The sequence below is a fragment of the Juglans regia genome, chromosome 15, assembly GCF_001411555.2.
Source record: "Juglans regia cultivar Chandler chromosome 15, Walnut 2.0, whole genome shotgun sequence".
NCBI lineage: Eukaryota > Viridiplantae > Streptophyta > Magnoliopsida > Fagales > Juglandaceae > Juglans > Juglans regia.
Window position 1 is genome coordinate 3,653,977 of NC_049915.1, and position 16,618 is coordinate 3,670,594.

Consider the following 16,618-nt stretch of genomic DNA (forward strand, 5'->3'; position numbering starts at 1 on the left):
GATCGTGTCCACCCCTGACAGTTAAACTACTTCTATAGACAATTTAATATCTATTAACCTAAATCATCTATATATATATATATTATTAGTTAAATCATATTATATGCTAACTACAAGAAAAATAAGTATTTGTGACGAACTATTTGTAACGATAATGACTATTAGTGAAGAAAATAGGCTCATTTTAATAAAAAATAATCTTTTTTACAAAAAATATCTGCATGATCACAGATAAACAATTTTCTTGATCGTTTATTTTTATCCTAAATTTTATCACTTTTAAATCACAGCAGGTTGATATGTACTTAGGGCAGGTTTGGGGGGTGGGATGAGACACAAAATTCTCATCTCATCTCATCTCATCATTACACATTTTTCAAATCTCCATACAAAATATAATAAAAAATTCAACTTTTTCAAATCTCAATTCAACTTTTTCAAATCTCAATACAATAATAATATTAAAACATAATATTTTAAACACTAAAATAAAACACAAAATTCTCATCTCACCCTCCAAACCTGCTTTTACAGTCTGAGTAATTTTCCATTTAAAGTAGTTGCTAATACAATCATATAAAATGTGTCGATACATTTGTTAGTATGATTAAAAACAAAAAATAAAATAAAGAAGAATTATAATAGTGCCCGTGCTATTATTTTTATTATATATATATATACACACAGTCAATATGGATTATTATGCTACATGTAGTTATGAATTGTGTAAGTATTGTTGTGCAGTCGTTTTGAAAAAGAATGAAGTTTATTATTAAAAAATTATTATATTTTCATGTGGATCCTGCGCGTATTTATTCATTTTTTTAAAATGATTATACGATGCTTGCACTTTCACGATTGCAATTATCATTTATTTATATATATATATATATATATATATGGAGAATAATATTTTGAAGTATATATCTTATTTTAAATGATGCGTACGTAGTGTTATTTATAAGCCACAAAACCTTTAAAAAAGTCATAAGATAAAGCATCCGTTTCCTTTTTTGAAATTTAGTGGTGGGAAATGATTGTGATACGAAACGGTTGATCCACCGGCGAATCTGTATATGTAAGTTGCATGTGAATCATAATGAACAAGTTTCCATCAATTAGACATCTAACTGTCCATAAATGGACTCTTCACCTTTAATTCATTCGTTTAACAGTGATTTGTCTCAGGAAAATAGTTTTCAATAATACGACCATAAAGCAAAGGATCCAAGTATTCAAAGGTAATTTGTTAGGTGAAGAAAAAGTAGTTATCTTAATAATTAAGTACTGGAAGTTCTAGGCGAGAAGGATCATACCAGCCTTCATTGACAAGTCTCTAGCCCCTACAAAATGATATAATTACATGATGTGGCTCGTTTGAACAGTGAATGAGATGAGATAGTTTTAAATGTGTTAAATAAAATAATATTAAAATAATATTTTAAAAATTTATTATATTTTATATAAAAATTTGAGAATAAAAGTTATAATGATGAGATCAGATGAGATGGGTTGAGAGTGTTTATGTATCTAAACAGGACCTAGTCCAAAATGGATGATTTAGAAAAATTGAATTTAGAATACACAATTTTGTTTTAAAATAAATAAATATGATAGACTTATAAAAAAATATATGATATATTAAATCTATTTTATCATATAGAAAATATAGAAAATATGTCAATTTATAAATTTATTTTTTTAAAATTTTTTGAGAGAAAAAAAAAGGAAAGCTTTAAAATCAAACTATACCCAATCCCACTAATAATGATGGTTCTCTTTCACCACCCCATATATATATTATATATATATATATATAAAATCAAACACTTGTATATATAGACATGTGACATGGAGGCGGCAAGGGATGGGGTTTTGGACCCACAAATGATTTGGCATGATGGGACATTCAAGTCTAAAGGATGATGATGATGATCAATGAATCATGATTATATATATAGAGTGTAGAAATTGGCAATAATGGAGAAAGGGTAATGCATGGTAATAGTGGTGGTGTTGGAGATAAGGTTTCAGATCATGTACATGGTGTTCCGGGCAATAGAGCCAGCCGACCAGTGGGATTTTGGGATTATGCTCTTTGTTTGGCTTTTCCATCTCTCCCCTTTTTCTCACATTCCAAACCGCCCATATCTCCAAAGCCCCCACCTTTGTGATCTGCTAATCTCTCTCTGCTGCGTGCGTACGTACAATATAAATAATTAGGTTTTGGGTTGTAACCTACGTTACATGAGTTTCTGGAATATTATTAATAATTATCAGCATGATAGCATCTTGTTGAGAGAGAGAGAGAGAGAGAGGGAGAGAGAGTATGATTGGCCCATGACGCATGCATGACTTAATTAATTTGTTGCAGATTTGTTAATTTAGAGAAGCAAAAAGAAATGGACTGTATGCGCTAGCTCGATTACGTACGCCACAACAGTACTCTAGGTTATGAACTTGGTCCATTTTTAAAATTAAATCACTTAATTGACAGGCCTCACACCCCGATTGGCTTGTGTTTGTTCTAGTACTTGATCTTGTTAATTTGAAATAATATATATACAAGTTTATTAATTACGAGATTTATTAATATAGTTATAAAAAAGTCAAAATATTAATTAGTATTTATTTATGCTTTTTTATGTGTCAAGCTTCCATGTTCCTAGTATATTTAGTGTGTCGTCATGATCAGCAGTGCCGAAATCAACAATTTTTCTTACGGGGCCAACTTTTTTACTGCATGAGATGTTTATGTAAAATGAAAAAATATTACAAAATCATAAAACATAACTGTATATAAAATTAAATCTCGATAATTTGTCAAATAACGTAGAAATAAAATTTTAAAAACCCAACTTAATGTTTGTTTCAAATTTTTGACAACAATGTTTCATAGAATAATATTCATTCATTATTATTTTTGTAAATATAAAATATTTAGAAATTATTTTTTTCATAAAAACTATCAAGTGATATTTTAGAATGCCATCTTTCATTCTAATATCTAAGCTAGTTTATCAAATTTCATGTAAAATCTATCTATTTTGGTGTCACATTAAGAATAGAATGCTACAATTGAGATATTAAATAAACTTTTCCTTACTCAATGAAGTTTAGAGGATAAATTATCTCCACTATTTTTCATATAAATCATCAATCTTTAATAATTTTTCTTGTATTTCTACTTTGGATTCTATATTAAGAAACTTAATATTGTATAATAAAAAATTTTGGAATCAATGTTAATAGTTTATTATTTCTCCTAATCTTAGTTTTAACTTAAATTTAGTAGGGTCACATCCTTGACAATAAATAATATATAGAAATTATACAAAATCTAGGGGTTATAGGAAAAAATTAGAGAGAGATATTTCTATATATATTGAAATTTTACAAAAATTTAGAAAGAATATGGGAATAAGTTTTGGTTTTTTGGAGGGGGGGGGGGATTTCTATATACATGGAATTTTGAATAAAATCTAGGGTCTATTTTGAATTTTGAAAAAAATTTGGGCTAAGTAGATCCGCCACCGATCAACACTCAACAGTAAACGAGCTTGTAAATTATAGATTTCTTCTGTTAATTTTCCTGACGGTTAGTTGGACACATGATATAAGAGTAACGTTTCCTATTGAACAATGACATGATGAAAAAGTCTTTTTCCAAGCCTTGTTATTGATACCTTAAAAATATATGCTACCAATATGGAAGCTTGCCATATTAACTCAACAAAAGATATTTGTAATTTGATATTTTTTTTATATTTATAATAGGTCTCATAGTAATTAGTAGTGTGTTTAATTATATATATACTGATCTGTAAGTATTAAAACTCTAATAATACGTGATTTCGTGGAATAAAATAAGTTGAAAAGTGGGACAACATAGGTCTAGTCAAGAGTAACCTAATCTTCTTTGATATGAATCTAATCATATATATAGACAATTAGTTATGCACCGACTTTTTTTCCAAAAGCAACGTCGCTTGATTAACCCCATGACCCATATCGTCTAGGCCGATATCTTCTTACTATTTGTGTGGGACTAAAAGCAAGCATTCAGATAAAAGGAGAGGGAAAGACAGACAGAGAGAGACCTTTAGTCCCCACCTCAGTACCCTCCACGAACCTGACTGTTTCCTTCCATGGCTACAATCTGATCTAGAGACGCCCATGCATATTACTCTGTGAGCTGAGACGTATTTTGTTATTTTTTACCACATTATAATAGAAGTACCATACGTACGCGGAACAAGTCGACCTTAAGTTTTGGGGTATTATAAAAAGACCCGTTCCCAAGCCCTTTTCTTTACGAGAGCTTTCGAGAAGTACTACTAGAGTTTGTGTTTTAGTGTATTACTGTAGCACATTAATAAGTATTTTGTTTGACAAAGAAATTTGGAGTTTTTAAGTGGCTTTAAAATGAAATTTTTTATTTTAGTCTTTTCAAAAAAGTTTGAAACAAAGAAGGTGGAGCATCTCCTACCCACCTAGCTAGCTACCTGCTCCTAGAGGGAGGGCAGTCGGCCATCATTCCTTTTGCACCCACGTACCTGGGTGGGGGGTTGCGAATGAATCCCGGCACTCGATTCCGTCTTCTTGTTATAAATTCATTAGATAGAATTCATTCTTAAAAGTTGACTTATAAAAAAAAATATTTAAGAACTTATAAATCATCAATCAATTTCATACTTAATCGATATAAATTGTAATAACTACCATATTTTACAGCCGACGTCCACGATAGTCTCGGTGCGCACAAGGGTTGGCTGTACGCTAAGTTTTTCCTAACACCAAATAAACACTGTCATGTTGGCATCACTCCCGTACCTTACGATTGCAACTGTGTCAACATGGATTATATTCATGGGGTGGCTTTAATACTATTTATTATAAACTCATTAAGTATAACTCATCCTTAAAAACCTACTTATAAAAGAAAGAATGCCTAAAAATTTATAAATCACTAACAAATCTCATATTTAACTGATGTAGCATCGTAACACCTACATAGATGGGTGACCCCGCTTGGCTGTCGGGCGGGTGGATTGGTTTATGAGCCGTTTCTCCACCTGCCTAGTGAGCCCAAATCCGAGTTTTTTTGACTATTTTCTAACCCAAAATCTGATTTAAAAGCCGTTTTGACTATTTGTGGGCCCATAACTTGTTTTTTAGTCTAAGCAACATAAATAAAATTTTGGAAATCTAAAATATTTAAAAAGAAGTTTATCTGTATATATAAATTATTCTAAAATTAGTTTCAATCCCAAAATGAATTTAATAAAGTTGCTAAATAATAATTCTAAAATATTACAAATTACTCTAAAATTATTAGAAATTAATCTAAAAACATTACAATAAATTTAATAACTTAAGAATAACAAATATAAATCACAAAAAAGAAATAGGAAATAAAGAAACAAACCCAAGTTCCAACATCTTAGTCCCATCAACTCCAAGTGTCCAATGAAACCTGAAAGAAAAAAGAAAAAAAAAAGGATGAAAATGAGGACATGATGTCTGATCAAGAAGAGAACTTAAATTAGGAAAAAAGAATAACATAAGTATAAACTGCAAATAATGAATTAACAAACTATTAGTGTATCATGCTATCAATTTGAAACCCTAATAAAGTATAGGGTTGGTTTCCTTAACTAGTTTAGGAACTCGGATTGAGACCCTAATTTAATTTAGGGTTTCAAAATGAAACCTGAGTTAAGTATAGGGTTTTGACTTTGAAACCCTAAACTAGATTAGGGTTTCAATCCGAAAACTTAATATAAGAAATCGCAATTTATATTTGAGTTTCGGATTGAAAGCCGTATATAACATCAAAATAAGCTTTAGATTAGGGTTTCTTACTGAAAGACTAATTTGATTTGGGGGTGAAGCTGAAATAGGGTTTCCAATTTCATCCCCGAATTAGATTTTTGAAATCCTAACTTCATTCCATCACACAAGTCCAATTTCACAGAATCACAACACTAACTAAATGATCCATCCTCCATTCAAAACAACCCCAACCTCCATTGTAATTAGAATATTTCATCCAAATCTTCAATTTACAACATAAAATAGTTTGAGATGTTTATAGTTGAGAGTGGAGAGTGGAAGACGACACTTGAGAGAGTGGCCTAAGGCGAAAGCAACGATAACATGACAGAGCGATGGAGATGAGGTAGAGTAGAGATATAGTAGAGAGAGTAAGGGAGACTAGGGAGAGAAGAGGAATATTGTGGAGGGGGTAAAGTCATATGACGGCAGAACGACGCCGTTTAGGTATTTTTTAATACCATAAACGAGATCCTTTTGTATATATGTTTAAAAATATAATATACTAGATTTTTTATATATAATAAATATGCAGGTGGGCGAATGTATCCTGGGCAGGTGGGGGCCGGGGGCGGGGGGCAGGTGGGGATCCACACCATGACCAGGCCCCCCACCTGCATATTTTTTTTCCTTAAAGAACCGCCCGACCATTTGATGTGGAGTCCAGGTGGGCTGGATGTGGGCAACCCGTCCAGCACCCTTAATGGTGGGTGTGAGAGATCTTTTCAATGAGAGCATGTTATAAAGAAGATTAAGGAAGAATCTCCTCCTCTGTTTATAAGGTTTGGGACAGCCAACGCTAGTATTGTTTTAATTTCCTTTCTAAGACAACTTTTTCTGAAGATTATTTTTCGAATTCAGAACCTCTTTCTAGTAACTTGTGAAACTAGCACTTGTTTTAAAAGTTTAAACTTATAAGAAGAGATAATTTTAATTATTTGTATAATATTTTTAACAGTTGCATCACTGATGCGGAAATCTGCTACATTAACTAGCATAAAAAAAATATTTATAAGTCTTCGAAGAATTTTGCGTTCGTTGTGGAAGATAGAGGGATAGCTTTAATTTCAAGGGTAAGATGGATTTATTTGTCTTGAAGAATGCTCGTGGCCATCTTCCCCCACACACCAATAAAAAGATCTGCAAGAAAATGAACGCATTTTAATGTGCAAGCGTGTTCCCCGGTTAGAGTTCAACGGATCTGGCAAAACTGAAGCTACCTAGCACAGGACCTTTAGTGCATAGCTGAAGTTTAGCCCAATTAGAGCCGAACCCAGCATGTACAGTAAAGGACGTTGGAATGATCTGAGTTGGCCCAATTTTCTGGTGGGCAAGATCCCGTTCATTTTTCCGATTTTGTTTTTAAATAATTAAGAAAATGTTATTTAATAATATTGTGAATTTTTTTTTATTTTTTTTAAAATATTTAAAAGTGTTAAAAAATTGAAAAAAATATATATTTAAAACTTTTTTTAATCATTTTTTAACACTTTTAAATATTTTTTAAAAAAGAAGAAAAATTCACAATATTATTAAACAATATTTTCTTAATCACTAAGTGAAAAAAAAAACTAAAAAAAAAAAGACAATCGGAAAAATGAACGGGATCCAGCAGGATCCCTATCATTTTCCTTTTCTGGTGCATTTGCATCACACTTATCTGCAACTCCACTTGCACAAAATTACTCATCGGACCATGTTAAAATTCGACATGATTGTCTGATAATTAGCCGAACTGTTTAAGACGAGAGAATAATACGCACTCAAGACATTAATAGCAATCCCAAACCCCATTTCATGATAATTTTATATTTTATAGATCTAGAAATGTGTGATATCTAATCACGTGAATTTATAATTTTCTTTTAAGTCTCTTATTAAAATTCAAAATTCTCGTATAACAAATGACATGTACTTGGTGCTAGAGCAAGTCTACAAAAAAACCCTTATATTTTACACTAATTGAGAATGACGTTATATATTTTAAGTGAAATGAAGACGAATATCTTATTTTTATGTATAAAGTTTATTAGTTGGTTTTTGTTAGCAAAAGAAGTTATGAGAGAGGTTTTATACGTACGTGACAACCCAAAATTCCATAGATAATTAGAATCTAAGCTAGAGACACTATAAAAAACAATTGCTTATTTGTTTGCAAGTTATTTTCTGTCAAAATGATTATTTTTTATCAAAATGAATCTATTCTCGTTGTAAATAGTCAATTTCGTCACAAGTAACTCGTCATAAATATTTATTTTTATTATGATAGATCGAGGGGTAACATATATCATGACTCATGAGTATTGGAAGGCTGACATGGGAAACATTATATTTGATGGGGCGGTGAGTATGAGCTTTGGTGGAAATGGTAATGGCTGAGGTCGATCCTTTACATGGTGGGGTAATGGGCGAGTGAGTCAGGGTGCTTAATTGTTTGGAAAGGAATTTGGGATTGGCTTTTGGCCTTTTTTATCGACCATTCGGAAGTGACAATAGTGGAGATGCATTTGCTGTTTCGAGTCAATTGGGGTGGCTTTTCAGGTTGGATTTGGCATATCTAAATTGCCAAATCCCCCAAGGATCGACTATTGGCACGACACGACCAACCCAAGCAATATTTATTTTTCGAGGCATTTATACAAAAGTAAAATTATAAATTGACGTGGCCGTTAGATTTAATTTATAATAAAATTAATTTTATAATCTAATATATCAAATTAAATTATGTCAGTTTGTAGATTTACTTTTATATAATCCTTTGTGACTAAAATATTTCTCATATTTTTGTGTTTTTAGCTTGTACATACCAGATAGTTGATGAAAGTTCAATGACCACCAGGCGTTCAGTTTGTTTTTGCTTTTGCTTTAAATAAGTTAATTATAATAATCTCAGTTTAATTTTTAAATAAAAAAGAGTATCTTCCACGTGGTAGAGTATCAGCAAATTGCCTTGCTGATGGGCAACAAACTATGGAAAAGCAGGGAGCTAGTGAGGCTTCTTATCCAGCAACTCATCAACTTCCAAAAACTTTGTTTGGCATTAACACTGTGTAATTAGTATAGTATTTTAAAGTTTATTATTACCACAGTTTAGTTTTGGTTCTTTTAAAGCCTTCAAACCCTATACTTGTAAAGGTAAAAAGCGAGAGGCTTAATAAATAAAATTTAGATATCGTCCCATTCGAAAAAAAATGTGTTCCATCAATTTGGTTAGACGAAATTTCTGACCAAACAGATTGATTCAAAATTTGTCATAGCAGAATTAATTATTAAAAGCAACAAAAAAGTTAGAATCTCAATCAGGGTATAGGATAAAGGTTACTAACCAAGATTTTATTAATTAAAATCCATGCATTTTATGGTTAGAGTCCATTTAAATGCAGCGATTTGAAGTTTCAACACCCTTCCTCCCTATTTTCTCTTAGATCGGAAGTACAAGGTGTATTTATATATATAGGCTGCCTAAGATCCATTAATCTTCCTGCAATTGGTTCTAATCTCTCCATTCGATCCCGTAAGTGGGCTGAGGTTTCCCATTTTTGTCATGGCTTTCCCAAAATCAGTGAAGAACTTCCCCGAATTAAGGCTGTAGCTGTTGACTATAGAATCTGTAGAGCCATTACCAAAGAGCTGTTGGTCCGAGTGCAAGACACCCTTTTTGCCCACTAAATTCTTGAAATATGTGTTGTCAAAAGTGCCAGCACTTTCATCAAGAGGAGATAAGTTATCATCTCCTCCTGAGCTTGGACAGTTTTGCTTTAACGATGAGGCAAACGCAGAATCTATACTTTCAGTGTTGTCATAGAGACGAGTCCGAAATGTAAGGCACCTTGCTTGGCCTATGGTGTGACCACCTACAAAGACAATAAAATTAGACATTACAACGTTGGAGATCCAAAACATATATAGAAGAGGTGTTGGGCAGAAGGTATATTATGTTGTTCTTAGGTACGTACCGGAGAGAACCACCATTTCTTGAGCTGTAAAACCCTTGTTTGAGAATGCTGATATAAGAGCTGCAAGATCTAAGAATGGGGAAGGAAGATTACTTTCGGCAGCATCGAAACTTGCTGTGGTTGCATCTCTTCTGCCTAATGGCACATTCCATCTAGTGCCACCCAACTGAAGAAATCATGAATGTTAAACTGAAAGATTAGAATAAGAGGGTGATGGGAAAATGGGGGAAAATGGAGAGCAAAACAGACCATGTTGATGGTGTTTGAGGTTAAAATGTTTATCACCGACATCTTAATATTTTTGTACGTACCTTAAATGACAACGTTGTACGTACTACGATAGATTTTTCCCATTTTAAAAAATGTGTACACATTATTATATATTGTAGGAGTAAATTAATTAAAGAAGTTTCGATGGCTTACAGCAACAACAGAATCCCGAGCTGCAACAGCTAAGATATCTGCACATGATACAACTCCAGGGCATTGCTTTTCAAGTTGGGTTTTAATGCTATCAATCACCTCATATCCTCTCAATGAATTTGAATTGGGGCCTGCCGTCTTCTCTCCTTTGAAATTGCTGGTATCATCCAACAGTACTGATGCATCACAACCCTGAAAAACAATGAAAATATAACTAATTATTTGTGATTCCTGATATGATTAATATCTTATCTTCATGTGTGCCTAGCTAATATGAATTTATTCATAAAAAAAAAAAAAATTATTTCACATCTTCATTTTAAGTTTTATCATTCTTAATCAGACTTATCTTGTTTTGGGTGACTTGTCTTTAGAATGGTTATAAATTATGAAACTTATACTTAAAACGTGCGCCAATGAAAATAATTTGTATAATTTGAGGGTATGCAAGCCCTTGCACAGTTTTCCAAAAATAAAATCACACCTGTAACCCATTAATATTTTCATGGCGGATCCAATTTTTAAAAGATAATTGCTATATACATAAAGAGATTATATAAAATAAATCTATTAATTGATGTGATTTTATTAGATTTGTTAGATCTATTTTACAATAAAAATAACTTTACAATAACCAAATCAATTTATAAAATATTTATTTTTATGTAATCTCATCTAAAATGTTTCTCTTTTAAAAAAGACTGGGCATAATTTACACTCTTATAAGATTATCCGTAACAAAACTTTGCATCAATAAATATGAATGAGATTGTAAAATCTAAATGGAGAGTAACATTTCTCTTCGTATAATCTCATGGCAAGCGTGTGCGAGAATGCAATTGCTTGCCGACACAAAAATATAGCTTAATTAAAACTGATCAGTGTGATCAAGAAGCAACAAGTTTTGAAGATGGTGTATTTTTGGAAATGGTTGTGCCCCGGTTGATTAAAAAACAAAGAAATTAGCTAAAGAGATATGAAAATGCAGATGACTTGCATTAACAAAACAGTCATGGAAATGGAGGCGAAGCAACGAGGCCCCCATACGACGCTCTGAAGATATTGCACTGCTTATTGCCCCTTGAATTATAGAGAGAGCCGAAGGACATGAACGCAAATAGAAGTTGGTTGACAGCTGAGCAGAAGCTATTCCCAACAGAAGCAAGAAAATAGATAAGTAGAGAGTTAAGGAGAAGGAAAAGGAAGCCATATTGATATCTATATAAATGTGTTTAAAAATTTAAACACAAATGCCAATGCAAGAAACCTTGAGTTCAGTGTTTGAATTTCTGCAGAAGGACTTGCTCTTTATAGGCAGAAGCTAGGACCACCTTGTTCTTAAAAAATAATAAAAATTGAACAATAATTTACGTAAATCAATTAATTATGAATCTATGATCATGTGGACTACAGAAGTCGACCTTTGTTGTATTTAACGTGCATTGTTTTTTAGTAAACGTTAAACGAAAACGCGTGAAAGAAATTATAGGAAAAAAGTACTTTGAATTTTTCAAAAATATATATATAGAGCAGATCATAGATTTATTAATTAACAGCTCAATTAGTGCATGATCATCATCATCTAGTGTGCGAAAGCTACCTAATTACACTGTAATGGCAGAGTTTTCTGCCTTTAATTATTTTAATTTATCGGTTAAAATTGAAATGAAAAAACAAAAAGAAACGAAAGAGACACAACGATTGACAATAGTTTTGTTTTTCTATGTGCGATAATTGCTTTTTAATTTTCTATACTGCTTGTATAATTTTCATCTCAATGCATAGACTTGTATGGTACAACTTTGATAACTATCCATTTAAACAGTACTTCTTTTGCTGATCTCTCCCCAAGCTTATGAAGTGCTACAGTCATTAAAGGATTTTGTAAAAATAAATTTATAAACTGATATAATTTCATGTACCACATCAAATTTTATCAGTTTGTAAGTTTTTTTTTGTGAAATCCTTTTGTGACTAAATTATTTCTCTATGCGGATTACCATCAAATTTACTTTTTTTCATTAATTGAAGTATTTTTTGTTGGATTTGTTGAGTCTGATTTTGTTGGTGTGTCAGTCTGATTTGATAACCTAACCCAATAAGGGTGTGTTATGATTTTTTGGCGGGTTTTTAACGAGGCTTGGGTCGATATTTTTTATACTGTTTACAGTTGAAAAAAGTGCTAAACAGAAATTTCACTCGACGTTCGCGCGACAAGTGGGGTCAAGCAAAACTTGAGCATAAAATTTGTTCGAGTCTCATTCAACTGGCAACTCGAGCGAGCATCGAATATATATTTCAGCTCTCCCTATTTTACTAATAGATACCACTTAGATTAATAATAGTATTATAGTTGAATTGGTTAGTATGGAAGATGCGGGACAGATAAGAGAGAGATAATACAAGCTGGAACAAGTAGGAGTAGCAGTGGGATTTTTCAACGCTTGAATTTTCCATGTTTGAAGCTGGCCGGCCTTATCTTCGTCTACCGACAACAAACAAAACAGTCGTCAACGAACTGAAAATGCTCCAATTTTGAACATGACCTTAACCTCCTACCCTATTACAAACAGAACAGTAGTCCTAAACAAAGTACTGGAATTTCTGAGATGTCTTCTACGAAATGATCTGGCTTCAACTGTAGCCCACCAATTACAACTAGTGCAGTCAGGAATCTGTCCCAATTATTATTTAATAATTTACCAACTACACCACTTGCGCAGCTAGTGCAGAGTATTCTAGTCAATGCACCATGATCATGTGAATATAAATTACGTACTGTCCCATTAATCAGGGAGAATGAGTTTCACGTTTGCAACTCGACCTGAGTGGGAGCTCGAAAAAGGAAGAGCAAATATAGAGTCAAATTGATTAATTTATATATATCGTGCAAACTCCTTTTTAATTTGTCTACGTGCGCAAATTGATAAATGGATGATGATTTCTTGGGATTGCTTCAGTGGCAGAACCAGATCATTGCTTATAGGGAGGCCGACTTTTTTTCATCGTGTGTCATATTTATATAAAGAGTAATATTAAATATAATTTTAAAATATATAAATTTTGTACATTTATTTTAAAAAAATAAAAGAGTTTATTATTAAAATATATATTTTTTATATGAATCCAAGATTTACATATTTTTTTAAAAGAAAGTGAACAGAACTCATGCATTCTAGAACTGCAAACATTATGTCTCTTATGTAAATTAAAAAGAGATTGAAAGATCATTAAAATATAACTACAAATTCTTTTTCATATAAATCATCGATCTTAAATATATTTTTTGTATTTTCATTTTAAATTTCATATTAAGAAATCGAATATTATATAACAAAAAATTTTGGAATCCATATTAATAAGTTTATTATTTTTTTTAAACTTAGTTTTAATTGTTTTAATTTTGGAGAAGATACATCTTTAAAAATAGTTAATATATAGAAATTAAATAAAAATTTGGAAATATAAAAAAAATTAAAGAAAGACATTCCTAGATATATTAAAATTGGGAGGACAACGTAGGTCCGCCACTGGATTGTTTTATCCCAAGCACCCTCTACTACTAATTTTAATTCAACAAGGATGGTGAATTCATTTGACCTTACATGTGGATCTAATCGGTAACTTTGAAAAACCTCGTGATTTCATTTGACCTTACATGTATGGTTTTGGCTGTAGCGTATAAATTCTGAGAGATAATAATAATATCAAATTCAGGATTTGCTTTGATTTTTATAATTATTAAATTAAGAGTTCAAAATATTTATCTTTTATTATCTCTATGTAATTTCTTAATTAGGAGGGGTAATTGGTGTTTTTGAGTCATGTCGTCTCATGTCAAGTTATGAAAATTTGTCTATATTGATTAATCTAAACCTAACCCGTTAAACTAAACGCGTTAAATTTTCAAACCATAACCCGACCCATTTAGTAACAGGTGATGTAGTGTCACCGATTTTGACTTGTATAATATTTTATTAGAAGTAAGTTAACATAACACGATTTATTGAAATTCGTTTCATGTAAATAAGTTGAACTAACACACATAATCTATTTGACTCGATTAACATAATTTTACATAAAAATTAAAGTCCAAATTTATTTGTAGCCATAATATCTTAAAATAATAAGACTACTGACTAATAAAAAAGATCAATATTTTTCAAATTTTAAAATATAATAAAATCAATATTATAATTAAATTTTACAATAACAAATATGAGTATAGGTTCAGAATTATAATCTCAATAATAAAAAAATAATCATTATGAGAAATACCAATATTATGACTCAATAATAAAAAATTCTGATTTTGAAATAAAATCTAAACATGTTAAAACGGGTTGATTTTAGATTAAATTAGTTGACCTGTTTATAAATTTTGTCTTAACAGGTAAACATATTTTGATCCGAATCCGTTGATATCAAACTCAAACTTATTAATTTCGTATTGTGTTTGGTTTGCTTGTCATATCACATATTGCTACCCATATTCCTAATAAATATGAATCTATATTTAGTATTTAATCATAACTAATAATTAAAGAGAAATGATATTTGTAGTCATATAATACATAAGTACCACGTAGTCCTTTTAAAAAAGTGAGTATATATGAGATATATATATAAAAAATAAAAATATTGGGTTTTGAAAAATGAAAAAGAAAAAATTAAATAAAAATATTATAAAGTTAAAAAACTATTTGAATATAATTTTGGTTTTAAAATTTGAAAAATTTATATTATTTTTTATATTTTATTTAAAAGTTTGAAACAGTTATAATAATTAAATAATGGCTAAATGAAAAATGAAAAAATATTTTATATTTAAATAATGTTTAAAAAAATTGTAAGTTTTTTTTGGAAATCATGAGACGAGTCTCACTTTTCAAACATGACGCTAGTCTCATGTTTAAAAAAGGTGGATAACTGCAATCTTCAAACAGCCTCTTCAGAGGTTTTTATTGACAAATAATATTAAAGACAAGCTCTTATATAAGCCTCGGATTTGTATATGTCATTATTCTAAATCAGGGGGCGATCGAAGGCAGTTTTTCGAAAGTGGGTCCCTTAGGCACCTCGACTGGCGCCACATTATGATTTCCTGATCCCTTAGCTAGCCCGTGTAACTCGATAGCTCTCTTTATTCTTGGGTCGGTCCTTAAAAAACAAAGACAATGGGGAACAAAACAAGATCAATTAAATTATTAAGGACAAGTTGTAACTACAATCCAAAGGCGGCCGAAGAAATAAATACATGAAAGGAGCACAAACATCAATTTAATTTGTTCTCTTATTTTGTTTTTTAATAATTTAATTACTTTATTTTTTTTAACTCAATATGGGAATTTCAACGTGTGCCTAATTTTTGTTGTAGCATTCTTAATTAATTGGTAAATGCAAAACGGAATCTTTGAATTTTAACATTTGTATTCTACATGTGTCAATAATTATATATTGGAAACTCTTGATATACAAAAGGAATTACTTTTGTATAACAACTCGAAAGATCTGTCAGAATTTAATAAGTAATGTTAGATATAATTTTAAAATATATAAATTTTGTATATTTTAAAAAAAATTGAAATATGCTATTAAAAAAATAATTTTTTTATATAAATTTTAAATTTATATAATTTTTTTTAAAAAAACTATATAAAATTTGTATATCATAAAATTGTAATATCATTTCTCTAGTTTAATTGTTATAAATCATGAATATGGAAAATCTCTAGTTTCCTTGCAAGAAATAAGAATCATTGTACTTAACTTAAAAGACAGCCCGTCTCCTCCCCCTCTCCGATTGTCCAGCTCTAGTTAATAGGCTTATTTTTAGTTATTTTGAACTTTTTCCGATGATAGTAACAAGTTGTTCCGATCTGTTGCTTGCTGGCACTTTCTGACTGCCACGCGCCTCTCCAATGGTCTCCCCAGCCGCCGTTCTGTCGGACGGAGGAAGGAAACTGTCCAGATCAGTGGCGGTGCGTATGGCTCACGCGCGGCTTACATTGCACGTAGGCCTCACGCGCCGCCACATCAGAAGGGATTTCCAGCCGCCACGCGCGGCACCACAGTGGCCTACAGCCTCGGATCTTTCAAATCCGTCTGCTTCTTTCTCACTCAATGTGGCGCGTGCCATACACGCGCCACTTTCGTCGATGGTGGTCTTTTGTCGGTGTATCGGGTCTTCTAGTTGCTATTCTTCTATGTTTATGTTTTTCCTAACCAGCGATCAAGACGATGTGGTCGTGATAGTCTCCTACAGTTGGACTAGATCAACAAAACGCAGCGCACCCCTCTTGACTACGGCATTTAGTCGTAGGTTTATAGTCTGTTTATTAGACTATGTTAAAACCGCTTTTGAGCGGCATCCCCTTGTGAGACTGGGTTGGAGTCAAGCTTTT

General features: G+C 31.5%; 1 protein-coding gene across 1 annotated transcript; it reads right to left on the reverse strand.

The window, feature by feature from the left end:
• Positions 1-9,142: 9,142 nt before the first annotated feature.
• On the reverse strand, positions 9,143-11,497 carry LOC109008841 (cationic peroxidase 1-like). Its single transcript, XM_018989073.2, has 4 exons — positions 11,212-11,497; positions 10,215-10,406; positions 9,792-9,957; positions 9,143-9,689 (listed from the first exon to the last, which is right to left on the reverse strand). The coding sequence occupies exons 1-4, from the start codon at positions 11,422-11,424 to the stop codon at positions 9,298-9,300; spliced, it is 963 nt and encodes a 320-aa protein (XP_018844618.2). The 5' UTR covers positions 11,425-11,497; the 3' UTR covers positions 9,143-9,297.
• Between the last annotated feature and the right edge of the window lie 5,121 nt (positions 11,498-16,618).

Coding starts and splice junctions, on each gene's coding strand:
- LOC109008841 (XM_018989073.2), bottom strand. CDS start 11,424: ATGGCTTCCTTTTCCTTCTCCTTAACTCTCTACTTATCTATTTTCTTG. Junction 10,407..11,211: donor TCCATGACTGTTTTGTTAAT/GCAAGTCATCTG, acceptor ATTGTTTTTCAG/GGTTGTGATGCATCAGTACT. Junction 9,958..10,214: donor CTCGGGATTCTGTTGTTGCT/GTAAGCCATCGA, acceptor TGATTTCTTCAG/TTGGGTGGCACTAGATGGAA.